Genomic DNA, 20,635 nt, shown 5'->3' with positions numbered 1-20,635 from the left:
CATGCGTTATCTCGACGTTCTGCGCGGCACAAAGGAGGAAGGAAACAGCCGAGAAGCGGCGCGGAGGGAACTGAAAAGGCTAAGACGCGAATCACTGGCGGAGGGATACGTTCCCATGGCAACGCCAAGGGCTCGCCTGTAAGCCCGCCCCCTTCCCTTTCCCTGTGCCCTCCTTATTTTCCTCCCTTCTGCGTCCACGCTTTCGTTTTCCCCAATCTAGGAACCCTCAGCCCTGGTAATCTTACTGCAGGTGCACGAGACCGGGTTTATGAAAGGCTGTAAAATTTAACCGCTGATGTTGCAGCCGTCGCCGCCTTTCTGCTGGGGGACCTGGCCTAGACCGCTACTCATTGATCTTCGGGGCTCGTCAGAGGTAATCGGGAGTTTGGCCAGGGTGAGAACTCCATGAACCCCGCCGTTGTGAGTAGTGGTCTCTGCACCACAGGCCTCTAAAGGGGTGACGCCCTCAAGGGACCGCCCGCCCTGCACCGACCATCCAGCCACTTCAGAACCAGCCACTAGTGTTCAGCAACACGGCCCGAGTTCTTGGAGTCAGGAGGACAAAGGAATAGAGGGTGTTTTTCCCCCTGTTATATTGCCGTGAATCCTTAAATCTTTTTGGTAGTGGCAATTCTGAAATTATTTGCATTTGAAGCACAGAGTATTTGTGCTTCCTTTCTAGTGCTTTCTGCTTTGTATTGTAGTACCACATCTCATCCACTAATATTCAGATCCTGAGGACGAGGACTTTGTCTTCTCTGAGTAGCAGCCTTGCTGCTCAGCCACTCTGTATATTCAATAAATGAAAATCTTTTCTTTGTTAGAATCGCTTAAAAATCCAGTTTCAACTTTATACAATGTATTTGCCAGATACCAGCTCTATAAATACAGATTTAACTTCTTTTTTTACCATCCATTAAAAAAAAAAAGACATTACACTATAAATACTTGCAATACACGAGTTGGAAATATTCCACAAAACAAGGGGAAATTCTTAGGTATTTTTATTTTTTTCATCTGCTGTAACTTCACTTGGTAGGTATAGGTGTGGGATACAGAGTATAGGAGAAAGGGGGCTTAGTTAAATAAGCGTGTATTCAGGTAAAGTACGAATTCTCTCAGAGTAATGCTGCGAATTTATATTTTTTTCCATAATTTTTCAAATTATGGAAGAAATTGGTCTATTTCAAGAAAACCTCTAGTAAGAAAATAGAAGTTTATAGTCTGTTATATTTGTTCTCCCTTATTTATTTTTTGTTGTTATCTGCTTAACAGGGTTTTTCTTAAAAGGATTAAAGAATAAAGAACTTTTATATACTCCTTTATATATTCTTTATATAGAAAGTGCGTAGGTACAAAGTGTAGGTAACTTATTAAAAGGTAGTGCTTATTATACTGCATACCTCCTCATAGGCCTCAATAAATATTTTTTGGCTCTGAATACAAAGTCTATTGTACAAAAGAGAATTTTTAAGCAAATAATAGTGTAAACAATAAGAAGAGCAATTGTCCAACTTACAACAAACTGATTTCAACACATTAAGGGGAAAAGGGTAAACCTTGACTGGTTTGCCTGCCCCTCTGTACCTAAGTATTATTTCTCTCTCATTAAAGGAGGGCCAGTTCTAGGCTGGGCTTTACTAACCTTGTTGCCATGAAAAAATAATAGTACTATATACTACTTTCGTACAGTGTTATACTGAAAACCCTTTCCCTAAGAACATGTAACCAGTTCTTTTCACTAAATGTCAATCCAATCAGGGAGATTTTTTTTGTACAGAGTTCCTGTATTCCTGCTGATTCTTTTGAAATAAGTTTCACATACATAATTTTCTGCCTCTAGAATTTTGGGTTAAATTAATGTCACATTTCCAGATTCAGTTTGAATGTGAAAGTTACTTAATTCAATTCAACAAATATCCTAATATTTCCTAATATCCATTGAATAATTCTTAAGTTTCTGTTGTTAAATATTGATAATATTATTAGTTTATGAAGGGAGGGGTAATTCTTTTGAAAGCTGCAGCTTTCAAATTTTATCTGCATTTCCTAGATTCACTATTTCCAGAGAAGCATTAAAGAAATACTCACGTTTTATCTTACTTTATTTTTAGTTTCACTTTTAAGTCATTGTCTCCATTTTAGCTTGAATGTGAAAACTTTAAAACAAGAAAAACAAGTTTAGACCTTTTGCACATGTATTACTTTTTAGTATAAAAAACAGTCTTTATTAGAATAGTCTTTATTAGAATAGTATTACCAACAGTAGGTTTTTTTTTTTTGGTTCGTTTTTTGGCCTCAAGGCTTCCGGGATCTTAGTTCCCCAACCAGGGATTGAACCTAGGCCCTCAGCAGTGAAAGTGTGGCGTCCTAACCACTGGACTACCCGGGAATTCCCCCAACACTAGTCTTTTAATATGTATTTATGTATGTTCTGTGTATGTTTGTACTGTAGGTCAATCCAAACAGCTATGTTCAACCACAACTTCCTTTTCTTGTTTCAACATTTCATACTCTTCTATTCCCTCTAGAATACTTTTAAATTCTGGGAAGGAAAAATTATTAGAGGCATGTTTATAAGTCTTTCATATTGTGTAAAGAAATTAACTTCTCATTAGCCAAGTACTGGGCTGCAATCAGTACTGAAGTATATAGGAGGAAGAGGGGAGCAACAGTTAAAGAGCACCAGTGCTTTGACCAACTGCAAGGAGTAAACTAGGAAAAATTGTGATGCAAGAGTGATCCACTGATACAAATATTACCTAAATGGATGGTTTAGGCATGTAAAGCAATCCAGGAAGAGGGAGGCTTTCTGAGGAATGCCTGATTTTATTAAAAAGTGAGAAACTGTAACGTTATCAAGCCCTAAAACAATCACTTGTGTTGTTCCTTCTCTAAAGGAAGAGTTATTAATGAAAGGGACTTGGTCAGCTTGGTGTCTTAATTAGAGAGAGCTAGACTACCTTAGACTTTGAGTTTAGCACTTAGCACTATCTTGGAAGGAGCGAATCTATGTTATTGACCACCTCTCAGCTGTACTTCGAGACTTTGTTTGATGTTTTGCCTAGTTGCTCCGCAGCATGTGGGATCTTCCCAGACCAGGGTTCAAACCCAGTCCCCTGCATTGGCAGGCAAGTTCTCAACGACTGTGCCACCAGGGAAGCCCTCTTCTTTTTAAAATTTTCTTACTCTCTGACTTTTTCTCAATTTTTTGGGGGGGTTAAGTCATGCTTTGTTCTTTACTAGAAATTCTAGATTCTTGAATTTGGGGAGCTAGATAGATCTGAAAAAATTGGGGGGATGGAGGGGACAAACTTTTTCTATCAAGAAAACACGTGAGACTTAAAAAAAAATTATCCTCAGCATCCTTTCATTTAAAAAAAATTGAGGGGAGGAGCATTTTACCAGAAAAAAAAAAAAAAGAAAGACATAGTCACAGAATAAAGGATGGTTTTTCCCAAGAAAGAGTGGTTGGCAATAGTTTATATTTTTCTGAGATGGGAAAAATTTTCATTGAAGTTCAGACAGACTGACAGTCTTTGTAGCAGGATTTGGGAACACTGCACTCATCATGCTGCAATTCTAGGTCTTAGTCTCATTTGAAAAATGAGGTTATTAGACTAGTGATCTAACAAAAGTCCTCCTATCTCTGAATTTCAAGCCATTTCTTTCATATGCAGTTTTAACTTAATTATCTATTTGAGAGTTACAGTGTATGTATCCATTTGTCATAAGATTTGAAGTAGATTTTATTTGCTTAAAAAAATTTTTTTTAATTTGTTGTAGTTTTTTGGGCGTGCTGCTTTCGGGATCTTAGCTCCCCGACCAGGGATCGAACCCAGGCCCCCAGCAATGGAAGGACTGAGTCCTAACCACTGGACCGCCAGAGAAGTCCCTATTTATTTTTCTGTTTTTTTTTTTAAGTATACCTAATCTCATAGATATTAGCCTCCAAGACTAAATTTTGTAATAAAAGTGACAATTTCCACATTGCTCCTGAACACATATCTCCCTATTCCACAGGAAAATACCATTGCACAGAAACCTTAAGAACGTTTCAGCATGTGATTTTGGGATTCCTGGGGATTTACTTTTCATGAAGAAACTTTCTTTTTCTGAGTTTTTGTGTTATATGTGTCAGATTATTTTTCTCTGTGTGGACTGGGTCAAAGAAGAAAAGTGACAATTTCCCTTACTGAAGTCATCGAGTGAAGAGACAAAAACATCTTAGGAGTGGCCACTTAAGGCTGGTCACCACCACGTTCCGGAGTTTCTTCCCCAGCTTTGATGAAACTTCAATTTCGTCCATGCGCTGGATCATATCAAATTTTTAGCAAATGACAAAGATTAGTCAACCTACTGCTACTCCTCCTACTACTAACATTTATTGAACACTCAGTGTGCTAGACACCGTGCAATGTTATATACTTGGTTTACCTCATCCAATCCTAACGACTCTCTGAAATAGGTACTATTATTAAACCCCATTTTGCAGATAAGGAAGCTGAAGTATCAGGAGATAAAAAAAGTGGTTAAGGGGCTTCCCTGGTGGCACAGTGGTTGAGAGTCCACCTGCCGATGCAGGGGACACAGGTTCGTGCCCCGGTCCGGGAAGATCCCACATGCCGCGGAGCGGCTGGGCCCGTGAGCCATGGCTGCTGAGCCTGCGCGTCTGGAGCCTGTGCTCCGCAACGGGAGAGGCCACAACAGTGAGAGGCCCGCGCCCCGCGATGAAGAGTGGCCCCCGCTCGCCACAACTAGAGAAAGTCCTCACACAGAAACGAAGACCCAACACAGCCAAAACTAATAAATAAATAAATTTTAAAAAAATATTTTTTAAAAAGAAAAAATGTCTAACCTTACCAAAATGCAAATTAACACAACATGCTATTTTTGTCAGGAGTGCAGTGAAATTGGCACTTACACAGACTAATGGGAATGTGAAATAATACATTTGAGGGGGTCAATTTGGCAATGTTTTAAAATTATTAAATTGTACGTATATTTTGGCCTAGCAATCTTATTTCCTAGAATTCATTCTAGAATTAATCATAGATATGCATAAAGATTTATATGCAAAAATGTTGGTAGGATCTTATTTATAATGTCAAAAATTGGAAATAGCTTGAAAATCAAACATAAAGGGATTGGTTAAATGTTATGGCACATAAATTTGTTACATATGTTATGGCCATTAAAAACCACATTGTAGGGGCTTCCCTGATGGCACAGTGGTTGGGAGTCTGCCTGCCAATGCAGGGGACAGGGGTTCGGGCCCTGGTCCGGGAGGATCCCACATGCCGCGGAGTAGCTAGGCCTGTGCGCCACAGCTGCTGGGCCTGTGCTCTGAGCCCTCGAGCCACAACTACTGGGGCCCGCGCGCCTAGAGCCTGTGCTCTGCAGCAGGAGAGGCCACCACAATGAGAAGCCTGCACCCAGCAGCGAGGAGTGGCCCCCGCTCACTGCAGCTAGAGAAAGCCTGCGTGCAGCAGCGAAGACCCAATGCAGCCAAAAATTAAATAAATGAATAAATAAATAAAATTTTAAAAATTTACTTAAAAAAAACCACATTGTATAAGACTTTAATGTCAGAAAAATGTTAATGGTATATAGTTAAGTAGGAAAGCAGATTTCAAAACAATGTGCATGCACAGAATAATTCTGGTTTTGTAAAACTAAATCATTAATAAAAGTAATTTAAGTTTTCTTATTTTATTTTTCTGTATTTTACAGTTTTCTATAATTTTTCTTTTTAAAGTGAGAGGCTTGGAGACAGACGAATTCCAAGTTTGAACTGAGAATCACTGTTTAGTAGTGTTAATTGGAACATGTTACTATACTTGTCATTCTAGGCTCAGGATTTCACAGAAGAAAATGGAGGTTTTAATGATGCTATCTGTGGGTGGGTGGTATTATGAATGTAGTTTACATGAGTTTTAGTTATTTAAAAATTTTTTTCTGTTATGACCTGTATTACTTATAATAAAAAATTAAATGTAATCTTAAATATAAATAAATAAATATAAATATCTTAAGTGGAAGTAGTAACGGGGGAATTAAACGGGATAGTTAATATGGGAAGAATCTAGCATTAATATGTATACTCCCAAACTGTTAACTGTGGTTGCCTCTGGGAAGTGGAATTTGGTTGAAGACAGAAAGGAGCCTTCGTCGTTTAACTGTACAGCGTAGTCTTCTGTATTGTTTGAAGATTTTGTGTTTTTTTAAGCAAATATAGTACTTTTGTAATAGTGCTTCAACATTATAATATGCGCTTCTCCCGCACTCTCTATACAGTTTACTCACCTTTATTTTCCTTCATAGCTCTTCTCACCTCTGACTCTTCATTTATTCTGTGAGAGTCTCTCACAGTGTGAGCTCCACAAGAGCAGGGACTTTGTTTTACTCACTGATACATTCCTACTGTCTGGCGCTGTGCGTGGCCTATGGAGTACTAGTTTCTCAGTAATATTTGTAGCATTAATGAATTCTACTAAGAAACTATTTCACATGGTTGTTGATCGATTAATATTTACAAATTATTTTCCCAAGGTTATACAGCTATTTAGGTCCAAATCTGAACCTCTGATTCTCTCAGTCCATAGAGCTTTCTTTTGAGCCATACTGCCTCCCTAAAAGTAACTTGTTTTGGCTTTTTATCAACTCTGAGAGTTGCAGTGAAACATTTGTTTTATGTTATAAAAATGTGCCTGTGAAACCTGCAGACGTACTACCATTTTTCTGTAGGACGCCGTTGGTATTTAAAGCAACAACAAAAAGTCTACTTTATCCTAGAATTTTTAAAATCATTTTTTAATTGAAGTATAGTTGATGTACAATATTATATAAGGTACAGATTACAATATAGTGATTCACAATTTTTAAAGGTTAAAATTCACTTATAGTTAATGTAAAACTATATTGTATATTCCCCATTTTGTACAGTATATCCTTGTTTATTTTATACCTCCCCCCTTTTCTCTCCCCACTGGTAACCACTAGTTCTCTGTGTCTGTGAATCTGCTTCTTTTTTGTTATGTTCACTAGTTTGTTGTTATTTTTTAGGTTCCACATAAAAGTGAGAGCATACAGTACTTGTCTTTCTCTGTCTGACTTATTTCACTTAGCATAATGCCCTCCAACTCCATCCATGTTGCTGCAAATGACAACATTTCATTCTTTTTTGGCTGAGTAGTATTCCATTGTGTGTGTGCGTGTGTGTGTGTGTGTGTGTGTGTATCACATCACATCTTCTTTATCCATTCATGTGTTGATGGACACTTAGGTTGCTTCCGTATCTTGGCAATTGTAAATCCTGCTGCTATGAATATTGGGGTACATGTGTCTTTTGAATTAGTGTTTTTGTTTTTTTCAAATATATAGCCAGGAGTGGAATTGCTGGGTCATATGGTAGTTCTGTTTTTAGTTTTTTGAGAAACCGCCATACTGTATTCCATAGTGGCTGCACCAATTTACATTCGCACCAATGATGTACCAGGCTTCCCTTTTCTCCTCGTTCTTGCCAACATTTCTTATTTGTGTTCTTTTTGATGATGGCCATTCTGACATATGAGGTGATATCTCATTGTGATTTTGATTTGCATTTCCCCAATGACTAGCAATGTTGAGCATCTTTTCATGTGACTGCTGGCCATCTGCATTTCCTCTTTGGAAAAATGTCTATTCAGGTCTTCTGCCCATTTTTAAAATTGGGTTGTTTGTTTTTTTTGATGTTGAGTTGTATGAGCTGTTAATATATGTTGGATATTAACCCCTTATCAGTCATATCACTTGCAGATATTTTCTCCCATTCAGTAGGTTGTCTTTTAGTTTTATCAGTGGTTTCCTTTGCTGTGCAAAAGCTTTAAGTTTAATTAGGTCCCATTTGTTTATTTTTGCTTTTATTTCGTTTACTCCAGGAGGTAGCTCCAAAAAAATACTGCTGCGATTTATGTCAAAGAGTGTTCTGCCTGTATTTTTCTTTTGTGTGTGTGTGTGTGTCATCACTTCTTGTTTTTCTTATTTTTTTTAATTTGGGTATAGTTGTTTTACAATATTGTGTTAGTTTCCACTGTACAGTGAAGTGAATCAGCCATATGTATACATATATCCCCTCTTTTTTGGATTTCCTTCCCATTTAGGTCACCACAGAGCATTAAGTAGACCCTGTGCTATACAGCAGGTTCTCATTAGTTATCTATTTTATACATATTAGTGTATATATGTCAATCCCAATCTCCCAGTTCATCCCAGCCCCATTCCTCCCCTTGGTGTCCATACGTTTGTTCTCTATGTCTGTGTCTCTATTTCTGCCTTGCAAACAGGTTCATCTGTACCATTTTTCTAGATTTGCCTATGTTTTCCTCTAGCAGTTTTATGGTATCTGGTCTTACATTTAGGTCATTAATCCACTTTGAGTTTATTTTTTGTATATGATGTTAGAGAATGTTCTAATTTCATACTTTTACATGTAGCTGTCCTGTTTTCCCAGCACCACTTATTGAAGAGACTTTTTCTCCATTGTATAGTCTTCCTCCTTTGTCATAGATTAATTGATAATAAATGCATGAGATTATTTCTGGGTTCTCTATTCTGTTCCACTGATCTATATGTTTGTTTTTGTGCCAGTACCATACTGGGTTTTTTTGAGTTTTGTTTTTTGTTTTTTGGGGTTTTTTTTTTGCTGCATTGGGTCTTTGTTGCTGCGTGCGGGCTTTCTCTAGTTGCAGCAAGCGGGGGCTACTCTTCGTTGTGGTGCGTGAGCTTCTCATTGCAGTGGCTTGTCTTGTTGCAGAACACGGACTCTAAGCGCATGGTCTTCAGTAGTTGTGGCACGTGGGCTCAGTAGTTGTGGCTCGTGGGGTCTAGAGTGCAGGCTCAGTAGTTGTGGCACATGGGCTTAGTTGCTCCACAGCATGTGGGATCTTCCCAGACCAGGGCTTGAACTCGTGTCCTATGCATTGGCAGACAGATTCTCAACCACTGCACCACCAGGGAAGTCCCTGGTTTTTTTTTTTTTTATTAATTAATTTAGTTAGTTTGTTATTTGGCTGTGTTGGGTCTTCATTGCTGCTTGTGGGCTTTCTCTAGTTGCAGTGAGCAGGGGCTACTCTTTGTTGTGGTGTGTGGGCCTCTCATTTTCGTGGCTTCTCTTGTTGCAGAGCACGGGCTCTAGGTGCATGGGCTTCAACAGTTGTGGCTCGTGGGCTCCAGAGCGCAGGAGCAGTAGTTGTGGCGCACGGGCTTAGTTGCTCTGTGGCATGTGGGATCTTCCCGGACCAGGGCTCGAACCCGTGTCCCCTGCATTGGCAGGCAGATTCTTAACCACTGCGCCACCAGGGAAGTCCCAGTACCATACTGTTTTGATGACTGTATCTTTGTAGTATAATCTGAAGTCAGGGAGTGTGATTCTTCCAGCTCTGTTCTTTTTTCTCAAGATTGTTTTGGCTGTTTGGGTCTTTTATGTTTCCATACAAATTTTAAAATTATTTGTTCCAGTTATGTGAAAAATGCCACTGGTATTTTGATAAGGATAGAATTGAATCTGTAGATTGCCTTGGGTAGTATGATCATTTTTAACAGTATTAATTCTTCCAATCCAAGAACATGGTATATCTTACCATCAGTTTGTGTCATCTTCAGTTTATTTCATCAGTGTCTTCTAGTTTTCTGAGTACAGGTCTTTTACCTCCTTAGGTAGGTTTATTCCTAGATATTTTATTCTTCTTGATGCAATGGTAAATGGGATTGTTTTCTTAATTTCTCTTTCTAATAGTTCATTGTTACTGTTTAGAAATGCAGCAGATTTCTGTATATTAATTTTGCATCCTGCAACTCTACTGAATTCATTGGTGAGATTTAGTAGTTTTCTGGTGGCATCTTTAGGACTTTCTATGTATAGTATTATGTCATCTGCAAACAGTGACAGTTTGACTTCTTCCTTTCCAATTTGGATTCCTTTTATTTCTTTTTCTTCTCTGATTGCTGTGGCTAGGACTTCCAAAACTATGTTGAATAAAAGTGGCAAGAGTGGGAATCCTTGTCTTGTTCCTGATCTTAGAGGAAATGCTTTCAGCTTTTCACCATTGAGTATGATGCTTGCTGTGGGTTTGTCATATATGGCCTTTATATGTTTACTATGCTGCCAGATATTTGGTATTGGTTTTGTTTCTCTGGAGAACCCTGACTAATATGGTATATTATACCATAAACAATTTTCCAAGTCATTAAATATTCTACAACCTTATAATATTTGCATGGTATTCCATTGTATGGGTATCCTTTGTTGTAAGAAATTTAGATTGTTTTCATTTTTTTATATTATAAATAATGCTGAAGTGTATACAACTTGTATAAATGCATATCCCTGATTATTTCTTTAGAATAATTCCGTAAGTGAAATTACTGGATCAAACAGTATAAAAAAATATAAAAGCTTTAAAACATGTTGCCAAGTAGCTCTCCAAAAGGGTTATAGCCATTTATACACCCACCAAGTAACACACAAGGATATTTGGTTCTTTGCACCTTCATTAATATTGGATGTTATAAATTTTTTATCTGCCAAGTTTGATTTTTTAATGGATTTTTTTTCATTTGTATTTTGTTGATTTACAGTGAGACTGAACATTATGCTCACTGGCATTTTGTTTATGTCGCTTGCTGATTTTTCTGTTGGAGTGTTTCTTCTATCTTACTGATTCATAGGAACTCTTACCTTATTAAGGACTTCAATTATTTGTGTTCACTGTTAAATTTTCCAGACTCTTATAGTTTTTTTCAGAAGCTTACATTTTTAATTGATATGTAATTGACATATAACATTGTATAAGTTTAAGATTTATAAGTTGATTTGATATATTTACATATTGCAGTGTGATTACCACTGTAGTATTAGCTAACATGTCTGTCATGTCACATAATTATCATTCCTATTTTGTGGTGAGAACAATTAAGATCTAGTCTCTCAGACATCTTGAAGTTTATAATACAATATTGTTGACTCTAATCATTATGCTGTGCATTAGATCTCCAGGATTTATTTATCTACCAGTTGCAAGTTTATACTCTTAAACAACATTTCTCCAATTCCCCTACCTCCCATCCTCTGGTAACCACCATTCTAACCTCTGTTGCTACAAGTTTAGCTTTTTCTCTCTTTTTTTCAAATTTTTTAAAATTGAAGTATAGTTGATTTACAATATTGTGTTAATTTCTGCTGTACAGCAGAATGATTCAGTTATACATATATATAAATATATACATTCTTTTTTACATTATTTTCCATTATGGTTTATCTCAGGATATTCAATATAGTTCCCTGTGCTAAACAGTAGGACCTTGTTGTTTATCCATTCTATATGTAGTTGTATCTGCTAATCCCATATTCCCAATCCATTCCTCCCCCACCCCACCTCCCCCTTGGCATCCACAAGTCTCTTCTCTATATCTGTGCAGACTCTTACAGTTTTAACAGTTGATTGATTACTTCATCCTGAATTTGTCGTAGTATATGTGAATTGAAAACTGTTATAGCCATGTGATAAATATTCATTTAGGTTAATGACTAAGTGCCAGTCATTGTACTCTGTGATGAAGACAGATATAAAAGATGCAGTCAGAAGACAGACACTTGAAAAAATATATATATCAAGTGCTGTGATAGAGGTAAGCACAGGGCATCATAGGAACACACAGGATGTTCACTTATCTTAGACTGAAAGAAGAAATCAAGAGACCCTCACATCTTCTACATCTCTGCTCAAATTTCACCTTATCAGGGAGACCTTTCCTGGCTCCCCACCATATACTAGCAAGTACCTCACACCTCATCCGTCTCTAAATTCTTTATTCTGTCTTAACCTGTTTTATTTTTCTTCTAGCATATGTCAACAGCTGACAAGCTAGTTTTTTTTAACATCTTTATTGGGGTATAATTCTTTACAATGGTGTGTTAGTTTCTGCTTTATAACAAAGTGAATCAGTTATACATATACATATGATCCCATATCTCTTCCCTCTTGCGTCTCCCTCTGTCCCACCCATCCAGGCGGTCACAAAGCACTGAGCTGATCTCCCTGTCCTATGCGGCTGCTTCCCATTCGCTATCTACCTTACGTTTGGTAGTGTATATATGTCCATGCCTCTCTCTCGCTTTGTCACAGCTCACCCTTCCCCCTCCCCATATCCTCAAGTCCGTTCTCCAGTAGATCTGTGTCTTTATTCCTCTCTTACCTTAGGTTCTTCATGACATTTTTTCCCCTTAAATTCCATATATATGTGTAGGCATACGGTATTTGTCTTTCTCTTTCTGACTTACTTCACTCTGTATCACAGACTCTAGGTCTATCCACCTCATTGCAAATAGCTCAATTTCGTTTCTTTTTGTGGCTGAGTAATATTCCATTGTATATATGTGCCACATCTTTATCCATTCATCCGATGATGGGCACTTACGTTGTTTCCATATCTGGGCTATTGTAAATAGAGCTGCAATGAACATTCTGGTACATGACTCTTTTTGAATTATGGTTTTCTCAGGGTATATGCCCAGTAGTGGGATTGCTGGGTCATATGGTATTTCTATTTGTAGTTTTTTAAGGAACTTCCATACTGTTCTCCATAGTGGCTGTACCAATTCACATTCCCACCAGCTCTGCAGGAGTGTTCCCTTTTCTCCACACCCTCTCCAGCATTTATTGTTTCTAGATTTTTTGATGATGCCATTCTCACTGGTGTGAGATGATATCTCATTGTAGTTTTGATTTGCATTTCTCTAATAATTAATGATGTTGAGCATTCTTTCATGTGTTTGTTGGCAGTCTGTATGTCTTCTTTGGAGAAATGTCTATTTAGGTCTTCTGCCCATTTTTGGATTGGGTTGTTTGTTTTTTGTTATTGAGCTGCATGAGATGCTTGTAAATTTTGGAGATTAATCCTTTGTCAGTTGCTTCATTTGCAAATATTTTCTCCCATTCTGAGGGTTGTCTTTTTGTCTTGTTTATGGTTTCCTTTGCTGTGCAAAAGCGTTGTAGTTTCATTAGGTCCCATTTGTTTATTTTTGTTTTTATTTCCATTTCTCTAGGAGGTGGGTCAAAAAGGACCTTGCTGTGATTTATGTCATAGAGTGTTCTACCTATGTTTTCCTCTAAGAGTTTGATAGTTTCTGGCCTTACATTTAGGTCTTTAATCAATTTTGAGCTTATTTTTGTGTATGGTGTTAGGGAGTGATCTAATCTCATACTTTTACATGTACCTGTCCAGTTTCCCCAGCACCACTTATTGAAGAGGCTGTCCTTTCTCCACTGTACATTCCTGCCTCCTTTATCAAAGATAAGGTGAGCGTATGTGCATGGGTTTATCTCTGGGCTTTCTATCCTGTTCCATTGATGTATCTTTCTGTTTTTGTGCCAGTACCACACTGTCTTGATTACTGTAGCTTTGTAGTATAGTCTGAAGTCAGGGAACCTGATTCCTCCAGCTCCGTTTTTCGTTCTCAAGATTGTTTTGGCTATTCGGGGTCTTTTGTGTTTCCATGCAAATTGTGAAATTTTTCGTTCTAGTTCTGTGAAAAATGCCAGTGGTAGTTTGATAGGGATTGCATTGAATCTGTAGATTGCTTTGGGTAGTAGAGTCATTTTCACAATGTTGATTCTTCCAATCCAAGAACATGGTATATCTCTCCATCTGTTTGTATCATCTTTAATTTCTTTCATCAGTGTCTTATAGTTTTCTGCATACAGGTCTTTTGTCTCCTTAGGTAGGTTTATTCCTAGATATTTTATTCTTTTTGTTGCAATGGTAAATGGGAGTGTTTTCTTGATTTCACTTTCAGATTTTTCATCATTAGCGTATAGGAATGCAAGAGATTTCTGTGCATTAATTTTGTATCCTGATACTTTACCAAATTCATTGATTAGCTCTAGTAGTTTTCTGGTAGCATCTTTAGGATTCTCTATGTATAGTATCATGTCATCTGCAAACAGTGACAGCTTTACTTCTTTTCCGATTTGGATTCCTTTTATTTCCTTTTCTTCTCTGATTGCCGTGGATAAAACTTCCAAAACTATATTGAATAAGAGTGGTGAGAGTGAGCAACCTTGTCTTGTTCCTGATCTTAGTGAAATGCTTTCAGTTTTTCACCATTGAGGATGATGTTGGCTGTGGGTTTGTCATATATGGCCTTTATTATGTTGAGGAAGGTTCCCTCTATGCCTACTTTCTGCAGGGTTTTTGTCATCAATGGGTGTTGAATTTTGTCAAAAGCTTTCTCTGCATCTATTGAGATGATCATATGCTTTTTCTCCTTCAATTTGTTAATATGGTTTATCACATTAATTGATTTGCGTATATTGAAGAATCCTTGCATTCCTGGAATAAACTCCACTTGATCATGGTGTATGATCCGTTTAATGTGCTGTTGGATTCTGTTTGCTAGTATTTTGTTGAGGATTTTTGCATCTATGTTCATCAGTGATATTGGCCTGTAGTTTTCTTTCTTTGTGACATCCTTGTCTGGTTTTGGTATCAAGATGATGGTGGCCTCGTAGAATGAATTTGGGAGTGTTCCTCCCTCTGCTATATTTTGGAAGAGTTTGAGAAGGATAGGTGTTAGCTCTTCTCTAAATGTTTGATAGAATTCGCCTGTGAAGCCATCTGGTCCTGGGCTTTTGTTTGTTGGAAGATTTTTAATCACAGTTTCAATTTCAGTGCTTGTGATTGGTCTGTTCATATTTTCTATTCTTCCTGATTCAGTCTTGGCAGGTTGTGCATTTCTAAGAATTTGTCCATTTCTTCCAGGCTGTCCATTTTATTGGCATAGAGTTGCTTGTAGTAATCTCTCATGATCTTTTGTATTTCTGCTGTGTCAGTTGTTACTTCTCCTTTTTCATTTCTAATTCTATTGATTTGAGTCTTCTCCCTTTTTTTCTTGATGAGTCTGGCTAATGGTTTATCTATTTTGTTTATCTTCTCAAAGAACCCAGCTGACATGCTATTTATTCATTTATTTATTGCTTTTCTCCCCCATCACGATGTCCCTCCCTCATGTCTCTTCCCTAAGAAAATTAATTCCATGACAGCAGGCTGTTTGTTTTTGTTTTTTTAAAAATAAATTTATTTATTTTTGGCTGCGTCGCATCTTCGTTGCTGTGCGCAGGCTTTCTCTAGTTGCGTGAGCGGGGGCTACTCTTCGTTGCGGTGCACAGGCTTCTCATTGCTCTTGTTGCGGAGCATGGGCTTTAGGCGCGCGGGCTTCATTAAGTGTGGCACGTGGGCTCAGTAGTTGTGGCTCGCGGGGTCTAGAGTGCAGGCTCAGTAGTTGTGGTGCACAGGCTAAGCTTCTCCGTGGCATGTGGGATCTTCCTGGACCAGGGCTTGAACCTGCATTGGCAGGCAGATTCTTAACCACATCGCCACCAGGGAAGCCCAACAGCAGGGTCTTCGTTTTGTCCACTGCTGTACCCACAGCGCCAAGAATAGTGCTTAGCATGTGGAAAGAGCTCAGTTAAGTATGTACTGAATGAATGACTGGAAGGAAGACTCTTCTGTGTTAGTGGAAGAGATTTTTCTCATCTTATCCTCCCTTCAGCTGTGCTCTGTGCACCCCCAACTACCTCCTTTTTATTGAATTGTTCCTTTCTGTATCTTCAGCCTTTCCTTCTCTACCTTACTCGAGCTCCCTAGCTGTCTGATCTTCCTGGCTCAGCATTAGCCTTTCCTAATCACTAGAGTGATCCTTCCAAACACAGACAAGCAGATAGAAGTAAAGAAGACACTTCAGATAGCGCATTTTAAGCAAAAGAATGATAGGAGTATGACTCTGCCTCTATCACCAAAAGCTTTGGGACTCCCAAACATAGCAGTCTGCATCCTAAATCCCATTTAAAAAATTCAGTAAGCACCTACTATATTCCAGGCTCTGGGGGGATGGGTATAGAATAATATATTGAGTATTTACTATATATGCCAGATATTATCCCGACTGCTTTTCAAGTATTAATTCACCTAATTCTCCCAACCACTTTTTGGTAGAAGTACTATTATTCCCTATTTGCAGATGAGAAAACGGAGGCCAAGCAAGTGGGAGAATCAGGATTCACACCTTAGCAGCCTAACTTCACAGTCTTTGCATTTTACCATCTTCTAACCTTAGGGATAAGCCTTGTTAAAGAAGTATGCCCAGAGTGATTTGGAGGACAAGAGAGAGGCACCTCATTCAGCAAAGTAAAATTGCCAGAGTTTGGTCACCGATGGATATGGGAGGAGAAAAAAAAGAGTCTACGGTGAATGATGGCATCAACCATCCAGATAGGAAATACAAGAGAAGGAGGAGAAGGAGATGGTTTTGGGAGTCAGCAAATAACATCCCTTTTCCTTCTCTGGGTTCAGAACCAATGAGATACGGATGCAAGAGTGAGGCAGAAGGAAATCAAAACATGACCTTTTTGACTAAGCTGATAGTTACTGTGACTTCAGATGTGCTGCCACGTGGGCTAACTTATGCGGCCACCCCTTAATTAAACAAATTTACCCACCTGGTCCCACATGTAGCTGGAGAGCAGAAAACAAACTTCCTGTTTTTTGGTTTCAGACTTTGCACAGGCTGTTTCCAAAAGAAGGAATTCAGAAGGCATAGAAGGACACTTCCCTAGTTCCTTCTATCGACTCCCAGCCAGAAGTAGGCCCACCAGCCAGGAGTATTTCTCTAGCAGAAAAGTCTCCTTATGGGAACATTAAGAATAGGGAATAAGGGGGGTGAGGGAAATAGGGAGAGGTTGGTAAAAGAGTACCAACTTTCAGTTATAAAATGAATAAGGTCCGAGGCTCTAATGCGTAACATGGTGACTCTGGGAGTAGCAAACCTAGCAATTAAGTAGCAGAAAGATAAGTTCACAGCTCGCTTTCAAGAAATTCCTAGAAAGGTGTGGGCACCCGAATCCATTTAGCAACCATTTATTAATGCCTACTTTGTTCAAGGGATTGTACTAGAACTGGGATATAATGCTGAATAAAATACAAATCATGCCTTGAAGCTCCCGGGCCAGTGGTGAAAGCAGGTGTATAAATAATTACAGTGCAGTGAGATAACTACTAATAAAGATATATACAGCATGCCATCAGGGAGATTATGCTGACAGACTTAGGTAAGGTTTCAGAAAAAGTAAAATGTGAGCCGTCTTCGCTGGGGAATAGGGATTCTAGGAAATATAATTTGAAAGCATTAGGCCAGAGGAAAGGAAACTTTGTCCTTGAGTTAAGTATGGCCCTCATCTAGGTTTCTCCAGCCAACCTTAATCTAGCCACTACTGCAGTCCCAAAAATAACTTTACTTTTAATGGGCTTCAGAGCTTTTCCAGTCAGAGCTGAGCCTTTTAGTTAAATGTGTAATTAACTTAGCTTTTCAATGAATAGTGATTACAGTTGCTAATACTGAAACATAACTAAACCTTAAGGTGTAAAAACAAGCAATTTTATTAAAATAATATCTTCGAGGCTGTCCTCCCCCATTAATTTTTTTCTCATATATAACTTATTTTCCCTCTGTTTTCTCTCTTCCCTCTGTGTAAAAACCTGCATCTCTCCTGCTTTTCTCTCTCTTTTCCTTTGAATGTTCTCCTCTGTTTTACTTTCCCCTCCTGTCTTTTAACATATAAAAATACAGAATTAAAGTACATTTTAAACTGTATTTGTAATTATTGTTAAACATTGTGAAATTTACTATTGAAGTATTTTGTCTGTGGTTTCTATTTTTTTTTTTTTGCGGTTTCTATTTTTACAAATAGATTAATTGAACCTATTGTATTATTATGAATATATTAAGTAGCTTGCTAGTTGGAATTGGTTTTCCATTGTGCCCACCCTCACCCCACCTTCCTACCAAGATGCTATAGTAACGCTGTGATCAAAACTATTACATTTGAGTTCTTTTCCTAATTGCAGCAATGCGAGGAAATCTTTCTAGTTTACACAGCACTGTCCATGTCCAGAGTCCTATACAACTAACCGTAATATTTTATCAAGACGTAGTTTTCTACGAAAATATATACAAGCACAGCAGTGGTACTAAGAATAGCATGGGGTGGATTTTTAATTCCCATCATCTTTAGTCTTTGATCTGGACAACTTACCCCTTCCTCTAGTCTTAACTAGAGACCTATGCAAATACATTCTTCTTTCCCACCAGGTTCTTGCCCCCAAGGTCTTCCTGTAGAGAATTCACTCTCTTTGTACAGCTGTCATAGTACAGTTCTACAACACAAATACACAAAAGAATGATCTATTGAAAATGGTAGTCTGGAGGGATGGTTAACAAAAGAGGTCTTCTGTTTACAAAGGATTTGCTTCCCAGTATTCTAAAAGAGCATGTTTTCTTTAGTACATTCCAGATGATTTGAACTTTTCAGAAATTCATCTTCTAGTTAAATAAAATTGTCCTTTTCCCCCCTTTGTCCGACAGAGATGAGAATATCCTAATGCTACACCTCACAACTATATGTTTGTTTGCCTCTGTTATAACAGCAACACTTCAGGCTGTGGAGGAAGTGACCCCAGTCTGGAGAGCAGGAGCTACCCTCATTGCAGCCACATCACTCCACTTCAGATATTTCTCATTTCTAAAGGGGGTAAACAAATATGTCACCTCCTCTGAATAAAAGAGAAAATAATGAGGATGGCCTTACATCATTTAGTAAGGGAGAAAATGATAAGGAGGACAAGTTCAAAGATGCCTATGAAAGTATCCCCGCAGCAACAACAATGGATCTAATATCTTCCCTGGAGGAATGCACAACTAAATTGTATTTATTTCTAAATAACAGATTCTCAGATGCCATACACCTCATTTATCCATGGTTGAAAAACAGCGTGTACCCTGCCCGAATTTATGGTATCCTTACGGTCATCAAGGCCTTCTTGACTTTTGATCCACAGGAGATAGAAATTGGGATGACTGCCACAAAGGAAGCTTTGAGAACCTGTAATAGTTTCCGAAGAAAATCTAGGATGATGAGTTTTTCTCGTCTAGTGAATAAGCAGGGAATAAATGCTATCAAAGAAGAGGAATTGCATGCAGAAGTCTGCTATGCTGAGTGTTTGATCTTGACATCCACTGTAACGTTTATACAGGATGACAGTGTGCTTCGTTTTCTTAAAAGCGGGATCAATGTTGGGTTAAGTTGCCAAATATACGAAGACTGTCAGCGAGTATTAACACAGATACCTAATTACCGGGGTAAAACTTACAGACACCTGGTTGGAGGCATAAAATTTGGACTTGGAGTATTCAATTTGATATTATCACTTGTGCCACGAAAGACACTTAAACTACTCAATGTTGTTGATATTCCGGCAATAGAGAGGTAGGCTTGACTTTGCTTCATGACAGTGCATCTGAATCCCATACAAATAATATCTTAAGTGTTTTGACTCTATTCTTTTATTACAATTATATCTCCGTAGCTTTTGGTGTTGAAAAGAGCCACAGTTCTGCTGCAGAGAATCTCTCCCTAATCTACCTCCAGAAATTTCCAAACTGTGTCATACTTCAATTTTTTCATGCACGTTTTAGTATGTTGAAAGGATATTTTAAACCTGCCCAATTAACATTAGAGGAGTGCGTTTTTATTCAGAACGGATGGAAGCAGGTTCATCACCTCTGTTACTGGGAACTCATGTGGTACCACATTTTTCTGCTGGATTGGAAGCAGGCTTACCGCTCTGCTGAGCTACTGTTTCAACACAGCAGGTGCTCCAAGGCAATGTATTCGTTCGCTAAAGCTTCCCTACTGGCGTGCTTCCTTCTGATTTTGTGAAATCGGTAAGTGAGGACATGAGCTCTCTCTTCTTAAACGTGGATAACCTGAGAATCAGAATTTTAGGAACTTCGGTGCCAATAGAAAAGTTTGTTGCTGAGAAGGGTCAGCACTATGCGACCACTGCAGGCTGGTTTACAGCACAGCCCATTTTGGAACTCATGTATGCCTGGAGTGGTTTCCGAGTCATGAGCAAAAACCTAGAGCTTATTTCAACCTGGCTTTCAATAATGGACAAAGGAGGAGAACTTTTACAAGAAAATCCAAGTAAAGAGTATGGCACAGATGACATAAATTTCTTAAATTTACTGAAAGGTCTGTGCCTGAAATACTTAGGCAAATATTCGATGGCCGAGCACTACTTTAATCATGTCATTCAAAAGGAGAAATTGTTAAAACAGGACCACTATTTGGTGCCGTATTCATACCATGAACTGGGAATTCTATACTATCTAAAAGGAGATTATGCCAGTGCAATAAAAAACCTAGAAAACATAAAAAACTACAAAGACTATTCCGTGGAAGCCCGATTACCGTTTAGGGCTCACATAGCCCTTGAACAAATAGCTAAAGAAAAGTGATTTAGACACAAAGTGTGGTTTTGTTTTTTAATGGGTGAAGTATCTACAGTCAGCAAGGTAATTAACAGGTAGAAAAATAATTTCTTTGTGGAAGAAATCCAAGAAGAGGCAGCTGCTAAGAATCTGACCAGTAACCAGGAAGAAACGAATTGGCCATTACTTTTCCCTCTTTCCTTCTGCATACCTATAAAATGGAATGTCTTAGACTGGCAAATGGAGGGATGCGCATTTCTGAAAAAGAGA

The 20,635-nt window shown here is 38.3% G+C and overlaps 1 protein-coding gene across 1 annotated transcript; it reads left to right on the top strand.

The window, feature by feature from the left end:
* The first annotated feature begins 90 nt into the window (after nucleotides 1-90).
* Nucleotides 91-20,415, top strand: LOC113623823 (tetratricopeptide repeat protein 39B-like). Its single transcript, XM_027113341.1, is given in 4 exon segments — nucleotides 91-373; nucleotides 18,458-19,336; nucleotides 19,339-19,788; nucleotides 19,791-20,415. Coding segments are annotated over 3 exon segments (1,755 nt in total). The 5' UTR covers nucleotides 91-373; nucleotides 18,458-18,633; the 3' UTR covers nucleotides 20,393-20,415.
* The last annotated feature ends 220 nt before the right edge of the window (nucleotides 20,416-20,635 follow it).

The sequence above is a fragment of the Aethalodelphis obliquidens genome, unplaced genomic scaffold (genome assembly GCF_003676395.1).
Source record: "Aethalodelphis obliquidens isolate GAN/ISIS:26980383/991018 unplaced genomic scaffold, ASM367639v1 scaffold12, whole genome shotgun sequence".
NCBI classification, from domain to species: Eukaryota; Metazoa; Chordata; class Mammalia; order Artiodactyla; family Delphinidae; genus Aethalodelphis; species Aethalodelphis obliquidens.
The sequence above is the reverse complement of the archived record's forward strand: the minus strand, read 5'-3'. Positions and strand labels throughout refer to the sequence as shown.